Consider the following 14,847-nt stretch of genomic DNA (forward strand, 5'->3'; position numbering starts at 1 on the left):
ATTTCTTGGCGCCCTTCCCCTCCTTCTTCCGCTCTTCACTGGGCTTTGAAACTGCGCGCGCGCGCGCTGTTCCAATTTCCATCGGCTCTCCCGGCAGGAACGGTGGCTCTGGAATCTCTGGAATGCGAAGCTCCCTCCAACGTTCCCCCTTCCCTTCCCGCCTCTCCAAGGCTCTCGCCTCTTGGCGCACTCCTATGGTCAGCGCTGATTTGGTCAGCTGGTCCATAGACTCCGCCCTGGGCGCCCGGGAAAGTTCGTCTTTCACAGTCGAAGAAAGCCCTTCTTCAAAGAGCATTTGAATGGGTTCCGCCGATAGATCCCACCCCAATTTATGGATCAACATGGTAAACTCAGTCCAGTACTCACGAACAGATCGGCTCCCCTGTTTGCACGCCATTAACTGTCTGCGTACCACTCCCTGCTCAATATCGCTGGAAAACATCAGATCCATGGCACGAAAAAACTTCCTTGTGTCCTTCAGGATGTCATTATTCGTTGCCATCAGGGGCCTCACCCAGTCTTTCGCCCCCTTTTCGAGGTGCCCAATCACAAAAGCCACCCGCGATTCCTCGTCGGGAAAGTCATCAAACTGCAGATTAAGGGCATATTGCATCTCTGTCCTAAAGGCATGATAGTTCTTGGGCTCCCCCCCAAACTTCTGTACCAATCCTGGCAACTTTCTGGCGAGCGGGGTGGTTTTCCCCTTCTCTGCATCTTGAGCCCTCCTCTCCTCGAGCCTCGCCGTCTGCAGCGCTAGCTGGACCTCCAACGCCCGGTACCTTTCTTCCAGGCTTGGACCCGCTCCAGCTCCTGCTTCTCCGGTTCCGGCTGGGTTGCTCATGATGCCTTCTCCTGCACAAGCTGCTCACGGAGACTGTCGGAATGCTGTGATGGGACGATGAGCTGCTTGTGTGTAAAATCCAAGTCCCTCAGAGTTTGGTCAAGTTTGCAAACCTCTGTCTGTAACGGAGCCCCTTAAACATGGCTCCGTCAGTCGCTGGCAGATTCCGACAGTGGTTGCTTTCGGAATCGCTTCCAACATAAAAGCTCCTTAACGGAAACACGTCTTCTGGACTCTCTGCGTGACAGTTTCCGGCGAGGAGTGGGTGTCCCTACAGGAGGTCCTGAAACCTCCCCACTGTTTTCGCTGGAAGTGTCTCTGAGCCATCCCTCCAGCTCACTTTCCCTCAGCTCACCTTCTCTCCCCCTACTGGTTCCCTCTTCAGCTGCTGAGTCTCTCCCAACCTGTGTGAGCCCTTTCACCTCCCTTCCTTCCGATGGCAGTTCCCTGACAGAAAGGTTATGTATTAATCGAAACTCGCCTGGTGCCTTCTTAGGTACAATACCCAGTGGGGACACTATGAGGTTAGGAAATGGAGGTTCTGTGAAGGGACCTGCAACTCGCCCCAGCAAGCGTTCTTTGGTGATCTTCTTCTCGGCAATGTGTGGCACCTTTCTCCACTTCCCTAGCTAAGGACAATGTAATCTTGGCCTTCTGTGTGAAAGGACACAACTGAAACGGCAGTTTTAAACCAGACTGGGAGAGCCTCAGAGAGGACTGAGTTTTGGGGCTCTGTAAGCTAACAGCCCTGGTCCCATCACCTCCTGGCAAATAGAAGGGGAAGAAATGGAGGCAGTGAGAGATTTTACTTTCTTGGGCTCCATGATCACTGCAGATGGTGACAGCAGTCACGAAATTAAAAGACGCCTGCTCTTTGGGAGAAAGGCGATGGCAAACCTAGACAGCATCTTAAAAAGCAGAGACATCACCTTACCAACAAAGTTCCATATAGTTAAAGCCATGGTTTTCCCAGTAGTGAAGTATGGAAGTGAGAGCTGGACCATAAAGAAGGCTGATCGCCGAAGAATTGATGCTTTTGAATTATGGTGCTGGAGGAGACTCTTGAGAGTCCCATGGACTGCAAGAAGATCAAACGTATCCATTCTTAAGGAAATCAGCCCTGAGTGCTCACTGGAAGGACAGATCGTGAAGCTGAGGCTCCAATACTTTGGCCACCTCATGAGAAGAGAAGACTCCCTGGAAAAGACCCTGATGCTGGGAAAGATGGAGGGCACAAGGAGAAGGGGACGACAGAGCACAAGATGGTTGGACAGTGTTCTCGAAGCTACCAGCATGAGTTTGACCAAACTGCGGGAGACAGTGGAAGACAGGAGTGCCTGGCGTGCTCTGGTCCATGGGGTCACGAAGAGTCGGACACGACTAAATGACTAAACAAGCATCTTTAAACCCCCGTACAGTGGTACCTCAGGTTGCATATGCTTCAGGTTACAGACTCTGCTAGCCCAGAAATAGTGCTTCAGGTTAAGAACTTTGCTTCAGGATGAGAACAGAAATTGTACTCCAGCGGCGCAGCAGCAGCAGGGGGCCCCATTAGCTTCAGGTTAAGAACAGTTTCAGGTTAAGTACGGACCTCCGGAATGAATTAAGTACTTAACCTGAGATACCACTGTAATACCTTCTTCCAAAGGAAACCAAACTTGATAAGGCTTCAGACTTTAAAAAGAATTATAATACTCTTGTTTCAACAACAAGCACTTTAGTGTGCGCCGTTTAGAGCAGAAGTGAGTAATATCAGAGAGTCTTAAGGCACCTCTTACATTTTGGCTAAAGAATCTGGAAAACCATAGATGCCAATGCTATATTACTGCCAACAATCCGCTAACATCTTCCAGGATACTTGGTTTGACAAATGCTTAGTTCTCATCGATACAATAAGCCTGTGTTTGGGGCTCACATGACTGAATTATCCTTCACACACACAATACACACACACACAAAAACTAGGTTAGAATTCTCCGTTCCTCTGACAGCTAGTTTTCTATGTAGTGGGGCTTGGGATGTGGGGGTGAAGAACATTCAGTCATGTAAACCCTCACCTGCCACATGAAGTGGCAGAACCCACATACTGATTGACTACCTCAGTGAGAACCAAGTCAACATAAGTGCACAAGTGATCTGCTCTGCGTATTTTTTAATTTTTCTTTTTTTTATTTTTAAAATCAGTGGCTACACTACTGAGATTCAAATGATGGGGTTGGCAGCCATCCCTTATCTGGGAAGCATGAAGCAGTCTGACCCCTTCTCTCTCCCGCAGCTCTTTCCATATGGCCAGGTTCCCAGAACCTCTTTTATGACAGAAACATTACTTCAGAACTCCCAACAGGAGAGAAAGTGGTAAGGAACTTCCTAATGGAAGGCAGAGCAGGGAACACAGTACAGTGGTACCTTGGTTCCCAAACGGCTTGTCTCCCGAATGCCACAAACCCGGAAGTAAGTGTTCTGGCTTACAAACATTTTTTGGAAGACGAATGTTCGTTTCAGCTGTTGGCATTGTTTCCAGGGCCAATCAGCCAATCAGAAGCCTTGGTCTGCGAACATTTTGGAAGTTGAACGGACTTCCAGAACGGATTGAGTTCGGGAACCAAGGTACCACTGTATTGCTAAGAAATAAGACCTAGCCATGGTGGGTTTTCCAGCGCTCTCATTTTTCAGCAAATCCTTTATGATGAACAACTATTTGTCTAGTCAACTGTCTCTTCCATGTTGAAAGTCCCAGTCAATAGCTACCAAGTATACCCTCAGACTACCATTGTGTTGTGGGACGGATTAAAGCATATACCAGAACTTCAGGATGATGGGAAGGCCATAGCTTTGTGCTGGAGCATCTGCACATGGAAGATTCTAGTTTCAGGCCCCAGCATCTCCAGCTAGGCCTGGGAGAGAAACCAGCTTGAAACCCTGAAGATCAGTTGCCAGTCGGTGCTAGGTGGACCAGTGGCCTGACTCTGTAAAAGGAAGCTTTCTATGTTCCTGATTAAAGTGGGTGAAACGGCTCTCTCTTTGTCCTTCCAGATGTTGTTGAACCACTCAAGCCAAAAGCTTTTAGGCGTGGACATAATTCTCTTTTGCTTTCCCCTCCATCCAAACAAAAGGCATTATTATAGTTCAAAGATACATCCCATCAGTGGTGTATGGTCAGTGGACTAGTCCCCAGAAGGGTCCAAGAGCCCTCCCGCCACCTTCCCAAAGCTTGCTTCCTTTGGGAAGGAGGCAACAGGGTTTCAGCATCCTGTCAGAGGCCTGACGCCTCCTTCCCAAAGTCTGGGAAGCTTCTGTCCAGCTTAGGAGGGAGATGCGATGCTCACACACGCAATGTCAGCGCCCCAACCCCAATTGACCTCGCAAGATGGCACCTCTGGCCCTAACAGTTCTCCTGTGGAAAATTTTACTGGACACCTCTGCATTCCATCCAGGAAGATGCAGAATACAGTGGTACCTCGGGTTACATATGCTTCAGGTTACATACGCTTCAGGTTACAGACTCCGCTAACCCAGAAATAGTGCTTCAGGTTAAGAACTTTGCTTCAGGATGAAAACAGAAATCGTGCTTCGGCAGCACAGTGGCAGCAGGAGGCCCTATTAGCTAAAGTGGTGCTTCAGGTTAAGGACAGTTTCTTTTCTTCTTCTTTTTTTTAAATGATATTTATTAAAATTTCAAAAGAAAAAGATTACATTGATAAGAAAAATAACAATAGAAAAAAGAAAAATACAAAGTACAAAAAAGAAAAAACAGTTAAAAACAATTCCATCTTTTCATCACTTCTCTTACATTTACTTGTTTCCCGGACCTCCTCATACCTCCCTTTTTTGTATTCCAGTTCAATTTGTTAGTCCAGCAATTCCTTTCCCTCCTTTTTAATCCTGATCTTTAATCTTAATATATTATAACATCAAGTTTTTACGTATTGAAAACCAATTTTTCCATATTCTTTTATACCATTACAGCTAGAAACCACTTAACTTCAATCCAACATCATTCTAACATTCATTAATTTTACAATATTTCTGTAAGTAGTCTTTAAATTTCTTCCAATCTTCTTCCACCGACTCTTCTCCCTGGTCTCGGATTCTGCCAGTCATTTCCGCCAATTCCATGTAGTCCATCATTTTCATCTGCCATTCCTCCAGTGTGGGTAGATCTTGTGTCTTCCAATGCTTTGCAATAAGTATTCTTGCTGCTATTGTGGCATACATAAAGAAAGTTCTGTCCTTCTTTAACACCGATTGGCCGACTATGCGGTTAAGGACAGTTTCAGGTTAAGTACGGACCTCCAGAGTGAATTAAGTACTTAACCCGAGGTACCACTGTAGGCCCATGAGAAGTGTGGCCTGGGCCAAGACCTGAGGGTTTGAAAAAGAGGCCTGGACCACCCCCACCGCCTGTGCCTGAATTTCTTCTCCCCTGATATAACTAGTTTTCAGTATAGCTAGGTGTGTACCATGTAAAAAGGCCTTTTCCACACCTCCATTTCCCCAGATCTTCAGCTTGCCAACCTCTGGGAAACCCATATTGCCTTCCTGTATTCATAGCTGCCAAAGGTAGAGTTAATTCAGGCTGCTATGTTTAGAGCCCAGCTTGGGTAGGATTAGATAGTTAAAAGCAATGGCAAAGAGGTATCTTTCAGCCTTCACACTGGAACCGTTCTTTTCATCGAGTGCACCCTCCAAACATCTGCTTAGCGTTTTAGCAGCTCAGCCGCTCCCAGTCATGCGAGCCAACAACTTCAAAGCAACGCCACTAATATCTGTGCAACTGCAGTTCAGCAGTTCCCATCAGAAAACGTGCAACTTTGGTAATTAATGATGTATTTAGATCAGCCCATCTAAGAACAATGCTGGCTCTTATTTGGGCAATAAGTACTCACATTTCATTGCAAATGACTGAACACTGATAATAATAAAAAGTATATAAACTTATCTATCAAGGTATTGCCAATATTTTCCAATACTGTACTTTAGGCATTAAAATGATGCCTTGATATATTTGATATATATATTTGTGGAAGATTAGGCTTGTTAATCCAGCCTAAACCTGTACTGAAGGCATAAATTCACTTTGAAGTTTGCTGTCAACTAATTTGTAACCAACTGGACAAGTTACAGTGGCGGCAGCAAACACGGCTAGATCTTGGAGGCAGCCCATAGGTCTCTTCGCACCAATGTTCTGTCTATTGCTTCCACATTCTGACAACCTAGAAGGGAGAAAAAGGAAAGAGCAGGGGAGATAAAAGCAACTTATAGTCCGAATTATTTTCTGTCCCCAGTGACCTCTCCAGGAATTTTACCTGGGGGACGGGTCTTCTCCTATACATGTTCAATCATATCAGCATCAGGAAACATGTTTTGAAAGACCCCACCACCTTCTGGAGCTTAGATGGGTGGTTACCACTAACAAGGTGCGATCCTGTCTCTGGACACCCCTCTCAAAGTAGCCCATTTGCCATAATCACATCAAACATCCAAGTAAGTGGCAAGTAAAGAACTCATTTTTCCATGCTGTCTCCAGTGATATTGACGCCAATGGGAGATTCCCACCCATAAGGCAAATACCACCTTCAGAGGAGGCACTGCCTTCAGGAGCACAGCATGGGCAGAAAGAGTTAAACTCTCCATCCATGCTTATTTGCAATCTCGATAATTTATCAACCCAATCCCATGTGCTTTAGAATGTGATTTAAAGGTACAGTGTACACACAGCCAATAATTCCAATATATTTTGCATCTTACCAGAAAGTGCCATTGCCAACTGGAACTCTTCTTTCAATATCTTAAGAACTTCCTTCACACCTTCTTCACCCTAATTCACATAAACATAGATTATGAGGTTTCAGCTTTAAGTCAGGCAATGCCCTCAAGTGTGGTGGCAAAAATATCGGTTTGTTCAGTAAACACTGAGTGGTTTTCCAAATCTTGCCACTTGGCTGCTACCGTGAGATATAGCATCAGTTCTGCTATAATTACAATGCTTTGTCCCATATAGTTTAAGATGGCTAGACTGGTCGTATGCTAAAACAAACAAACCATGAATGAATGCTGAAAAACAGACACTGGACAGCAAAGAATTCCATCCCCAAATTGGAACTAACTTTCATCTGTCTTCAATTTAAAAGGTGGGGAAGAGAGAGAAATCCGGATCAAAGAATTCCATCCATTAGTCAAAAAGCAGAAAAGGCTTTGCATAAAATAGAACGTTTGTATCAGTGTATTGGAAAGGAGATTTATAGCTATTTTAACCTACACAATATACAAGTCTTGAAAATCCAATGCATCCTGCCAGCAGGACTTATAAGCCGAATCCCTCCCTATGAGTCCAACTCAGTAATTAATGTGCAATCTGCTTTTCCAGTAAACTAGCAGAAGTTACGGAGAAGGCATTCGTACTACTGCTTTAAATTACCTTATAGGCAAGTCCCCAGATTACAGGCCGTCCTACGAACACAGCTCGGGCTCCAAGGGCGAGGGCCTTGAGGACATCTGTGCCTTTCCTTACTCCACCATCTAGGAACACCTCCACTTTTCCTCCCACGGCCTCAATGATCTCAGGCAGGACCTCAACCTGCAAAGGAAAGGGGGACAGGGGGTGGGAACAGCCTCTGAACACTTTCAAACTACCGGGGCCCAATGTTTGTTTGTTTTTATCAAGCCGCCATTTTTATTTCCATGTGTGAGAATGTAAGTTTGGCAAGTGCAAATGTTAATTAAAAAACGAATGATCCAAAGCGGGGACAGAGAACTCCAGATTTTGCCCAAATATGGCTCCCATCAGTCTTCACCATTGCTGGCTGGGACTGATGGGAGTTGGAGAGCAACAACATTTGGAAGACCCCAGGTTCCCCATCCCTGATTTGAACCATCAACACCTGGTGCCAAAGAGACCCAGTTGTGACAGAAAGCACATCTGCACATACTGTGGGATATCACTGATCCTATATTGCACACTGCTCTGGAAGGTTCACTGCCACCAGCACTTGGGAGCAGCTTTCTGGGAGTCCAATGTATCAGTTTGCATTTCTTAGTGCAGAAAGTATTGATCTGATGTGTAGATATCTTTCCCATTCTAATTAATTCAAGAGGGTTCTGGAAGCCTCCTTCTGTGAAAGAAACAGGCAGAAGGTTCATGATGTTTGGGTTATTCCTTCAGAGAAGCTGAGTACAGCTGGTTTCAACTGATTCTCTTATCTCTTCTGACAAGAAATGCTGACTATAAAAGAAAGGTCAGAAGGAGCCTGGGTTTCACTTTCGCTTTCTATTACCGTATTTTTCGCCCTATAGGGCGCACTTTTTCCCCTCCAAAAATGAAGGGGAAATGTGTGTGCGTCCTATGGGGCGAATGCAGGCTTTCACTGAAGCCTGGAGAGTGAGAAGGGTCGGTGCGCACCGACCCCTCTCACTCTCCAGGCTTCAGGAGAGCCCCAGCCCCAGCCCCACAAGGTCAGGGGACAGAGGGAGGCGGAACGCTGTCATCCCGCTGTCTCCCGAAGTGGTTTGGAGGCTGACGGCGGGGAGACCCCGCCGCCAGCCCCGCAAGCTCCGGGGACAGCTGGGAGGCGCAGCGCATCTCCCCGCTGTCCCCGGACCTGATCTCAAGGCGGCGGCAGGGAGAAGAGCGCTTCTCCCCGCTGCCTGCCCCGCAAGCTCCGGGGACAGCTGGGAGGCGCAGCGCGTCTTCCCGCTGTCCCCGGACCTGGTCTGAAGGCGGACTGTGGGGAGAAGAGCGCTTCTCCCCGCTGCCGGCCCCACAAGCGCCTGGGGGGGAAATAAAAATTTTTTTCTTTATTTCCCCCCCAAAAAACTTGATGCGTCCTATGGGCCGGTGCGTCCTATGGGGCGAAAAATACGGTACTTTTCCTTCTGGTGTGGTGTTCTGTACATAATCTGCTTAGTGTTGAGGTTTAGACTTAATATAAGTTATTGTAAGTTTAAGTGAAGTCTGCTGCAACTGGATTTCTTATGGACTGTGCCAATCCTGAATGTATTGGATTTGTGACCATGATGCTCATTTGCCTTCAGTAGCAGTAAAGCTCTGCTGGATGAAATACAATTGCTTCTAGTCTATTTTTTGTGAATCCTGCAACGTGTTTAAGTTTTTACTCTGCTAACTATACGTTGGAGTTCTGCTCTGGATCAATACTGAGTAGAATTTCAATGACACAATGGCGCCGCAGGGAGAAGGGAGAAGAACCGTTCCAGTGCATGCAGCCCTTTGAGTTGTAGCCCATCCCCATAAAACACAAGCATCTTTTATGGGAAAGTGTATCCCAGACAGCACCATCCCTCTGTGCCCTGTGCACTGCCTCCTTCCCATGGCACTGGCTGTTTTAACAAACTGTGGGATTGGTTAGTGCTTGAGCTGTTTTATCCTCCTTTCATTTGGCTGCCTGATTTGTGTTTGCATGCATCCACCATCTTAACCAAGTCCTATTGAATTCAATGGGGCTTACTCCCAGGGAAGTGGAGTTAGGATTGCAACTTGAGGCTGTTAAGAATGAAGCCTTACACTGCTGAACCTAGACTAATTCTATTGGAGTTAAAAGGGACAACTCCATTTGAATTTTTCTAACTCCCAACAGCATAGCAGTAAGATCAGCAGAATGACTCCCCCTCTGATCCAAAAATATTTGTGTGGATATTTGTGCTATGGGTGCCATTCAGTTACTCAGAATGAATTCCTCATCTCAGAATTCTTTAGTTCTCAGTAAGAACAACAAAGAAAAACAAATCTTTTTGTGACAGAAGTTCTCATGCGCTCACTTGTTTTGTCAGATTCATGAAACCTTAACACTGCCAGAATAGGAAGGAGACGATTAATAGGTTGTATGACAATGAAATTCAAATAATACAGTTGTACCTTGGTTGATGAATGGAATCTGTTCCGGAAGTCTGTTCAACTTCCAAAAATGTTCAAAAACCAATGTGTGGGCTCCGATTGGCTGTAGGAGCTTCTTGCACTCAATCGGAACTTTCTGCGGCGGACATTCAGATTCCAAAGAACGTTCGCAAACCAGAACACTCCCGGGTTTGTGGCATTTGGGAGCCAAAACATTTGAGTCGCAAGGCGTTCGTCAACCAAAGTATGACTGAACAGTTGGTTTAAATGTCTGCTCAATAGGCACCAATTTTACACTTGCCAATAGGTGGTAATTAGTGGAACCAAAAAGGAGAGGTGTGGTTTGAGGTGGAAAGGAAGGGCCCAAGCGGACCACTGACACTGCGCCCAAACATGCCTAAATCCTGGAGCGAGCCCTAACTCTATTGCACTTTTTAACAGTGTACATTAATTCCGAGAGCCAAGGTTGAAGAAAGAGCTAATAGAGATTTGAATAAACCCAGCAGCTGCAGTGTGAGCTCCCACATATGCATGCCAGAGGGGCACATGGGGGGTGAGACATGAAGGATCCCGCCACAGCACCCCAACCCTCACCGCGAACACAGCTGGAGCAACCTTGCCTGCACTGGAGCCAAACAGGGGGGAGCCCAGTCAGCCGACACAGCACTTGACAGGCACAAACTAGGTTCCCCATGTCGGCGCCCCCAGTGTGGCATGGCCCAGTGCTCCTCTCCTTGAGTGCTGGTTCCTCCAACACCGGGAGAGGAGAGCCAGGGCAGGCTGTGCAATGAGCCTGCTTCATGCACCCTCAAAAATCCAGGGCCAGGGCTCCCCTGGCACCCACACATTATGCCCCTGAAACCCAGCTAGTGAGACATCCTGCAACAACAGCAGTGGCTTGGGCAGGTGAATGAATGAATGAATGAATTTATTAATACGGTCACAGACCAGCGTCAACACACACAATATCACAGATCATAAATATATATATATATATATATATCAGAAATACAGAGGACAATATGAATATAACAAGGATTTAAATATAAAAAATTAAAGTCAATTATTAGCGTGTCCCCTGTAATTAACATTTGGGGTTTGGTCATTATGGGATACCACTTGCTTCCTGCGATTAATTGCAGACGCATAGAATTTGGCTACATTTAATGTAGTCTTGGGATTCTTGTCCTCTAGCAGTAGTTTTAAACTATGGTGTTCCGATTCTTTCCTGGACTTTTGCAAAACAGATACTAAAAGATACTAAGGTAAAGGTACCCCTGCCCGTTCAGGCCAGTCGTGTCCGACTCTAGGGTTGTGCGCCCATCTCACTTAAGAGGCTGGGGGCCAGCGCTGTCCGGAGACACTTCCGGGTCACGTGGCCAGCGTGACAAAGCTGCTCTGGCGAGCCAGCACCAGCGCAGCACACGGAAACGCCGTTTACCTTCCCGCTATAAAGCGGTCCCTATTTATCTACTTGCACTTAAGGGTGCTTTCGAACTGCTAGGTGGGCAGGAGCTGGGACCGAACAACAGGAGCTCATCCTGCCGCGGGGATTCAAACCGCCGACCATACGATCGGCAAGTCCTAGGCACTGAGGTTTTACCCACAGCGCCACCCATGCTACATGGCAACAAAAAGAGCAGAATTCAGCTAAGATTCTATTTTTTTATCTGTTGCTGTTGCTTAATTGCAATGTGAACATTTAGCTCATTTTGTGAAATATGACTGCGAAATGGGAGGGACAAAGTTCTTGTTTAAGAGGCTCCAATGTGGCTCCAATGAAGATAACGGATAGGGAAAACTATGCTATGCATCAATTGTAAATGCTGAAGAAACTCCAGTTCCTCAGACTAGATGCCTCTCTTTTGAACAGGGCAAAATAATAAGATGCTAGCAGACTGTTAGATTGTTTCGGCAAGGCAACAAAACTACTTTATATTGCACGCCAAAACCTGAGATCTGGCAATTCAGCTCTTTGCTCGGGACAGGTGGAAGGGGGAAACCTATGACAGATGACTGATAGATAGCTGATATGATGGATGATAAACCTGTGACCAGCCAGTTTAACTACATGCACAGGACCACTGGATATAACAAGGCTATGATAGATGATAGATGAGTTCAAAGTCTCAAAGAGTCCTCCAAAGTCTAATGTGTTGATGGGTAAGGAGCTTATGCAAGTAGAAACCAATGTTTCATACACAGAAAATGATGCTGCACAAGACAAGCAGAGGCAATATTCATTTCTTTGAAGGCAAAACAGAGTGGCCAGAGGGAATCAAAACTTGCAAGTTCAATTTGCTTGTATATTCTTTCTGACTGAGGTTTCTAGTCATCTGGCACACAATAAAAGGGCTTGTTTTTCCTCTTTAGGTTTTGCTTTGTTGCCAGAAATACTTTGGTTCCACTTCCGCATATGTATGCTCACTTTCACATCCAGGCAGATTGTGCCAAGTGCTGTTACTTGAGTCTCATACAAGCCATAATTAAAGCGCACATTTCATCAATGTGTAACAAGACACAAGGAAACATTCACCAGTTTGGACTTGATTTGTTCTCAAAACCAAAATAAAGCTAAACTATGTAGTCAGGTTTCAAGAACGTAAGGTTTTCAATCAGACTCTAAATAGTTATATTTTCCCCTCCAGGGCAAAAAATACATGCTTTACATGCGTAAGATCCCAGGTTCAAACCCTGACATTTACAGTTTAAAGTTTTCAGGGCTGAATTTACTAAATCTATAAATTATGAGTGCCTTTCACCCACAAACCCTGACAGCCAAAACTTATGGCAACAGCAGGGTTTTGCCAGTATCATAGGAGCCAATTCCTAGGGGCCAGGGTCCCTTCGTGTGCCCCCCCCCCCCCAAATTATGCTCTGGAAGCTAGGAGTAAATCAGGAAGTGATCCTTTTTTTAAAAAACTCTGCAGCTGACAGCAGAGCAGTACACAATGCAAGTCTGCTTTTAGCTCATTTTCCAACAATCAGGCAAACCATAAGGTAAAGGTAAAGGGAACTATGACCATTAGGTCCAGTCATGACCGACTCTGGGGTTGCAGCGCTCATCTCGCTTTACTGGCCGAGGGAGCCGGCGTACAGCCTCCGGGTCATGTGACCAGCATGACTAAGCTGCTTCTGGCAAACCAGAGCAGTGCACGGAAATGCCGTTTACCTTCCCGCCGGAGCAGTACCTATTTATCTACTTGCACTTTGACATGCTTTCAAACTGCTAGGTTGGCAGGAGAAGGGAGCGAGCAACAGGAGCTCGCCCCGTCGCGGGGATTCGAACTGCCGACCTTCTGACCGCAAGTCCTAGGCTCTGTGGTTTAACCCACAGCGCCACCCGTGTCCCCAGGCAAACCATAGGCTAGCACATATGCCTAGAAGGCACCCTTGAAAGCCACATTTTTATTTGTGGGTGGGGGGTGGGACCCCAGCTGTTAATTGCTTAAACTGCATTTAAATGCATTTGTCAATCATTGCGGCCAACTCTCAGTTGCTTTACTAATACTTACGGTGGCTGGAACGCCATCCAACTGGCGCGCCCCGTGATTTGACACCAGGATCCCATTTACGCCATGCTTCACTGCTTCTCGAGCATCATCGGCTAGGGAAGAAAACATGGGGCTTTTACAAATTGCAGCTGTCATTGTGGGAATTGCAACATCCATAAAACTCTTTAACGAACACATAGAACTAAGGCCAGCTTTTCTGAAGAAGGTTGCGCGAGGAATGCGATTCAGCAACTAAAGTTCACTGTGTGACTGTCTCCCAAGTCAAAGACAACATTTATATTGCTATGGGAAGACCCTTAGTGCAGGTTAATTCTGTGTCCAGGGTGGCTGTCTACTAGCTCCATCTGGTACGCAGGCTGAGACCCTACCTGCCAGCAGACTGTCTCGCCAGAGTGGTGCATGCTCTAGTTTTCTCCCGCTTGGACTACTGCAATGCGCTCTACATGGGGCTACCTTTGAAGGTGACCCGGAAACTGCAAATAATCCAGAATGCGGCAGCTAGACTGGTGACTGACTGGGAGTGGCCACCGGGACCACACAACACCGGTCCTGAGAGATCTGCATTGGCTCCCAGTACGTTTCTGAGCACAATTCAAAGTGTTGGTGCTGACCTTTAAAGCCCTATTGGGCCTCAGTCCTGTATACCTGAAGGAGCGTCTCCACCCCCATCGTTTAGCCCGGACACTGAGATCCAGCTCCGAGGGCCTTCTGGCGGTTCCCTCATTTCGAGAAGTGAGGTTACAGGGAACCAGGCAGAGGGCCTTCTCGGTAGTGGCGCCCGCCCTGTGGAACGCCCTCCCTTCAGATGTGAAGGAAATAAGCAGCTATCCTATCTTTAAAAGACATCTGAAGGCAGCCCTGTTTAGGGAAGTTTTTAATATTTAATGCTGTATTGTTTTTAACACTTGCTTGGAAGCTGCCCAGAGTGGCTGGGGAAACTCAGCCAGATGGGCGGGGTATAAATAATAAATTATTATAAATTATTATTATTATTGTTCCGAAGAGCTGGTAAATGTTCATTCTACTGATCCCCATCAAAACTAGCCATTTTGCTCCGTGATTTACTGTATACAGACAATAACGATTACCTTAATCTCTCTCACACACAATGTAATCATTTCGTATTCCGATGGCTTTCGATTAATTATAAAAACAGAGAAAGGAAGAGGCCTCATAATTCCATATATCATATGCAGCCCAGAGGAGAACGTGGTGGGCCTGTTTGTACAGTATATTGAGCAAGTTTAGACACAATCCATTTCCTATTGTGCCTTCCCTCAAAGTTAGATACAAGCAAATGTCAGTTCTGACATCTGTTTAAAGATAATTGCTTTCAAAAGGAACAACACTTTATAGCTTATTTTATGGGTTTGGACCAAACCTTAAGAAGTGTTACATTAACCAAAAGATTTAATTTCCTGGAAGACCAGGGATCCCAACCTACCCCTCAAGAAACAAACAAACAAATTCATTTAGAAAAAAAAGTGTTCATGATCTAAAATGCTCCAAAGCTCCAACCTGCTAAAGAATGTGCCATTCACGGTTTATAAAAAGAAAAAGCTGGCTTTGTTTTAACAATTTACACACTTACGAGATAGAATCTTGCACATTTCTTCTACAACTGTATGTTAAACATTCATCTT

General features: G+C 46.0%; 1 protein-coding gene across 2 annotated transcripts in view; it reads right to left on the reverse strand.

The window, feature by feature from the left end:
* Positions 1-5,811: 5,811 nt before the first annotated feature.
* Positions 5,812-14,847, reverse strand: part of HAO1 (hydroxyacid oxidase 1) — a 31,780-nt gene continuing 22,744 nt past the window's right edge. For both annotated transcript variants that reach the window (XM_080999291.1, XM_080999292.1), the window contains 4 exons: positions 13,205-13,296; positions 7,260-7,418; positions 6,590-6,659; positions 5,812-6,054 (listed from right to left, as the gene is read on the reverse strand). In XM_080999291.1, coding sequence (XP_080855417.1) covers positions 5,984-6,054; positions 6,590-6,659; positions 7,260-7,418; positions 13,205-13,296 — 392 coding nt within the window. In that variant the 3' untranslated portion in view covers positions 5,812-5,983. The remainder of the gene's footprint in view (positions 6,055-6,589; positions 6,660-7,259; positions 7,419-13,204; positions 13,297-14,847) is intronic.

The sequence above is a fragment of the Podarcis pityusensis genome, assembly GCF_964106645.2.
Source record: "Podarcis pityusensis genome assembly, chromosome: 3".
In the NCBI taxonomy this organism is placed as follows: Eukaryota; Metazoa; Chordata; class Lepidosauria; order Squamata; family Lacertidae; genus Podarcis; species Podarcis pityusensis.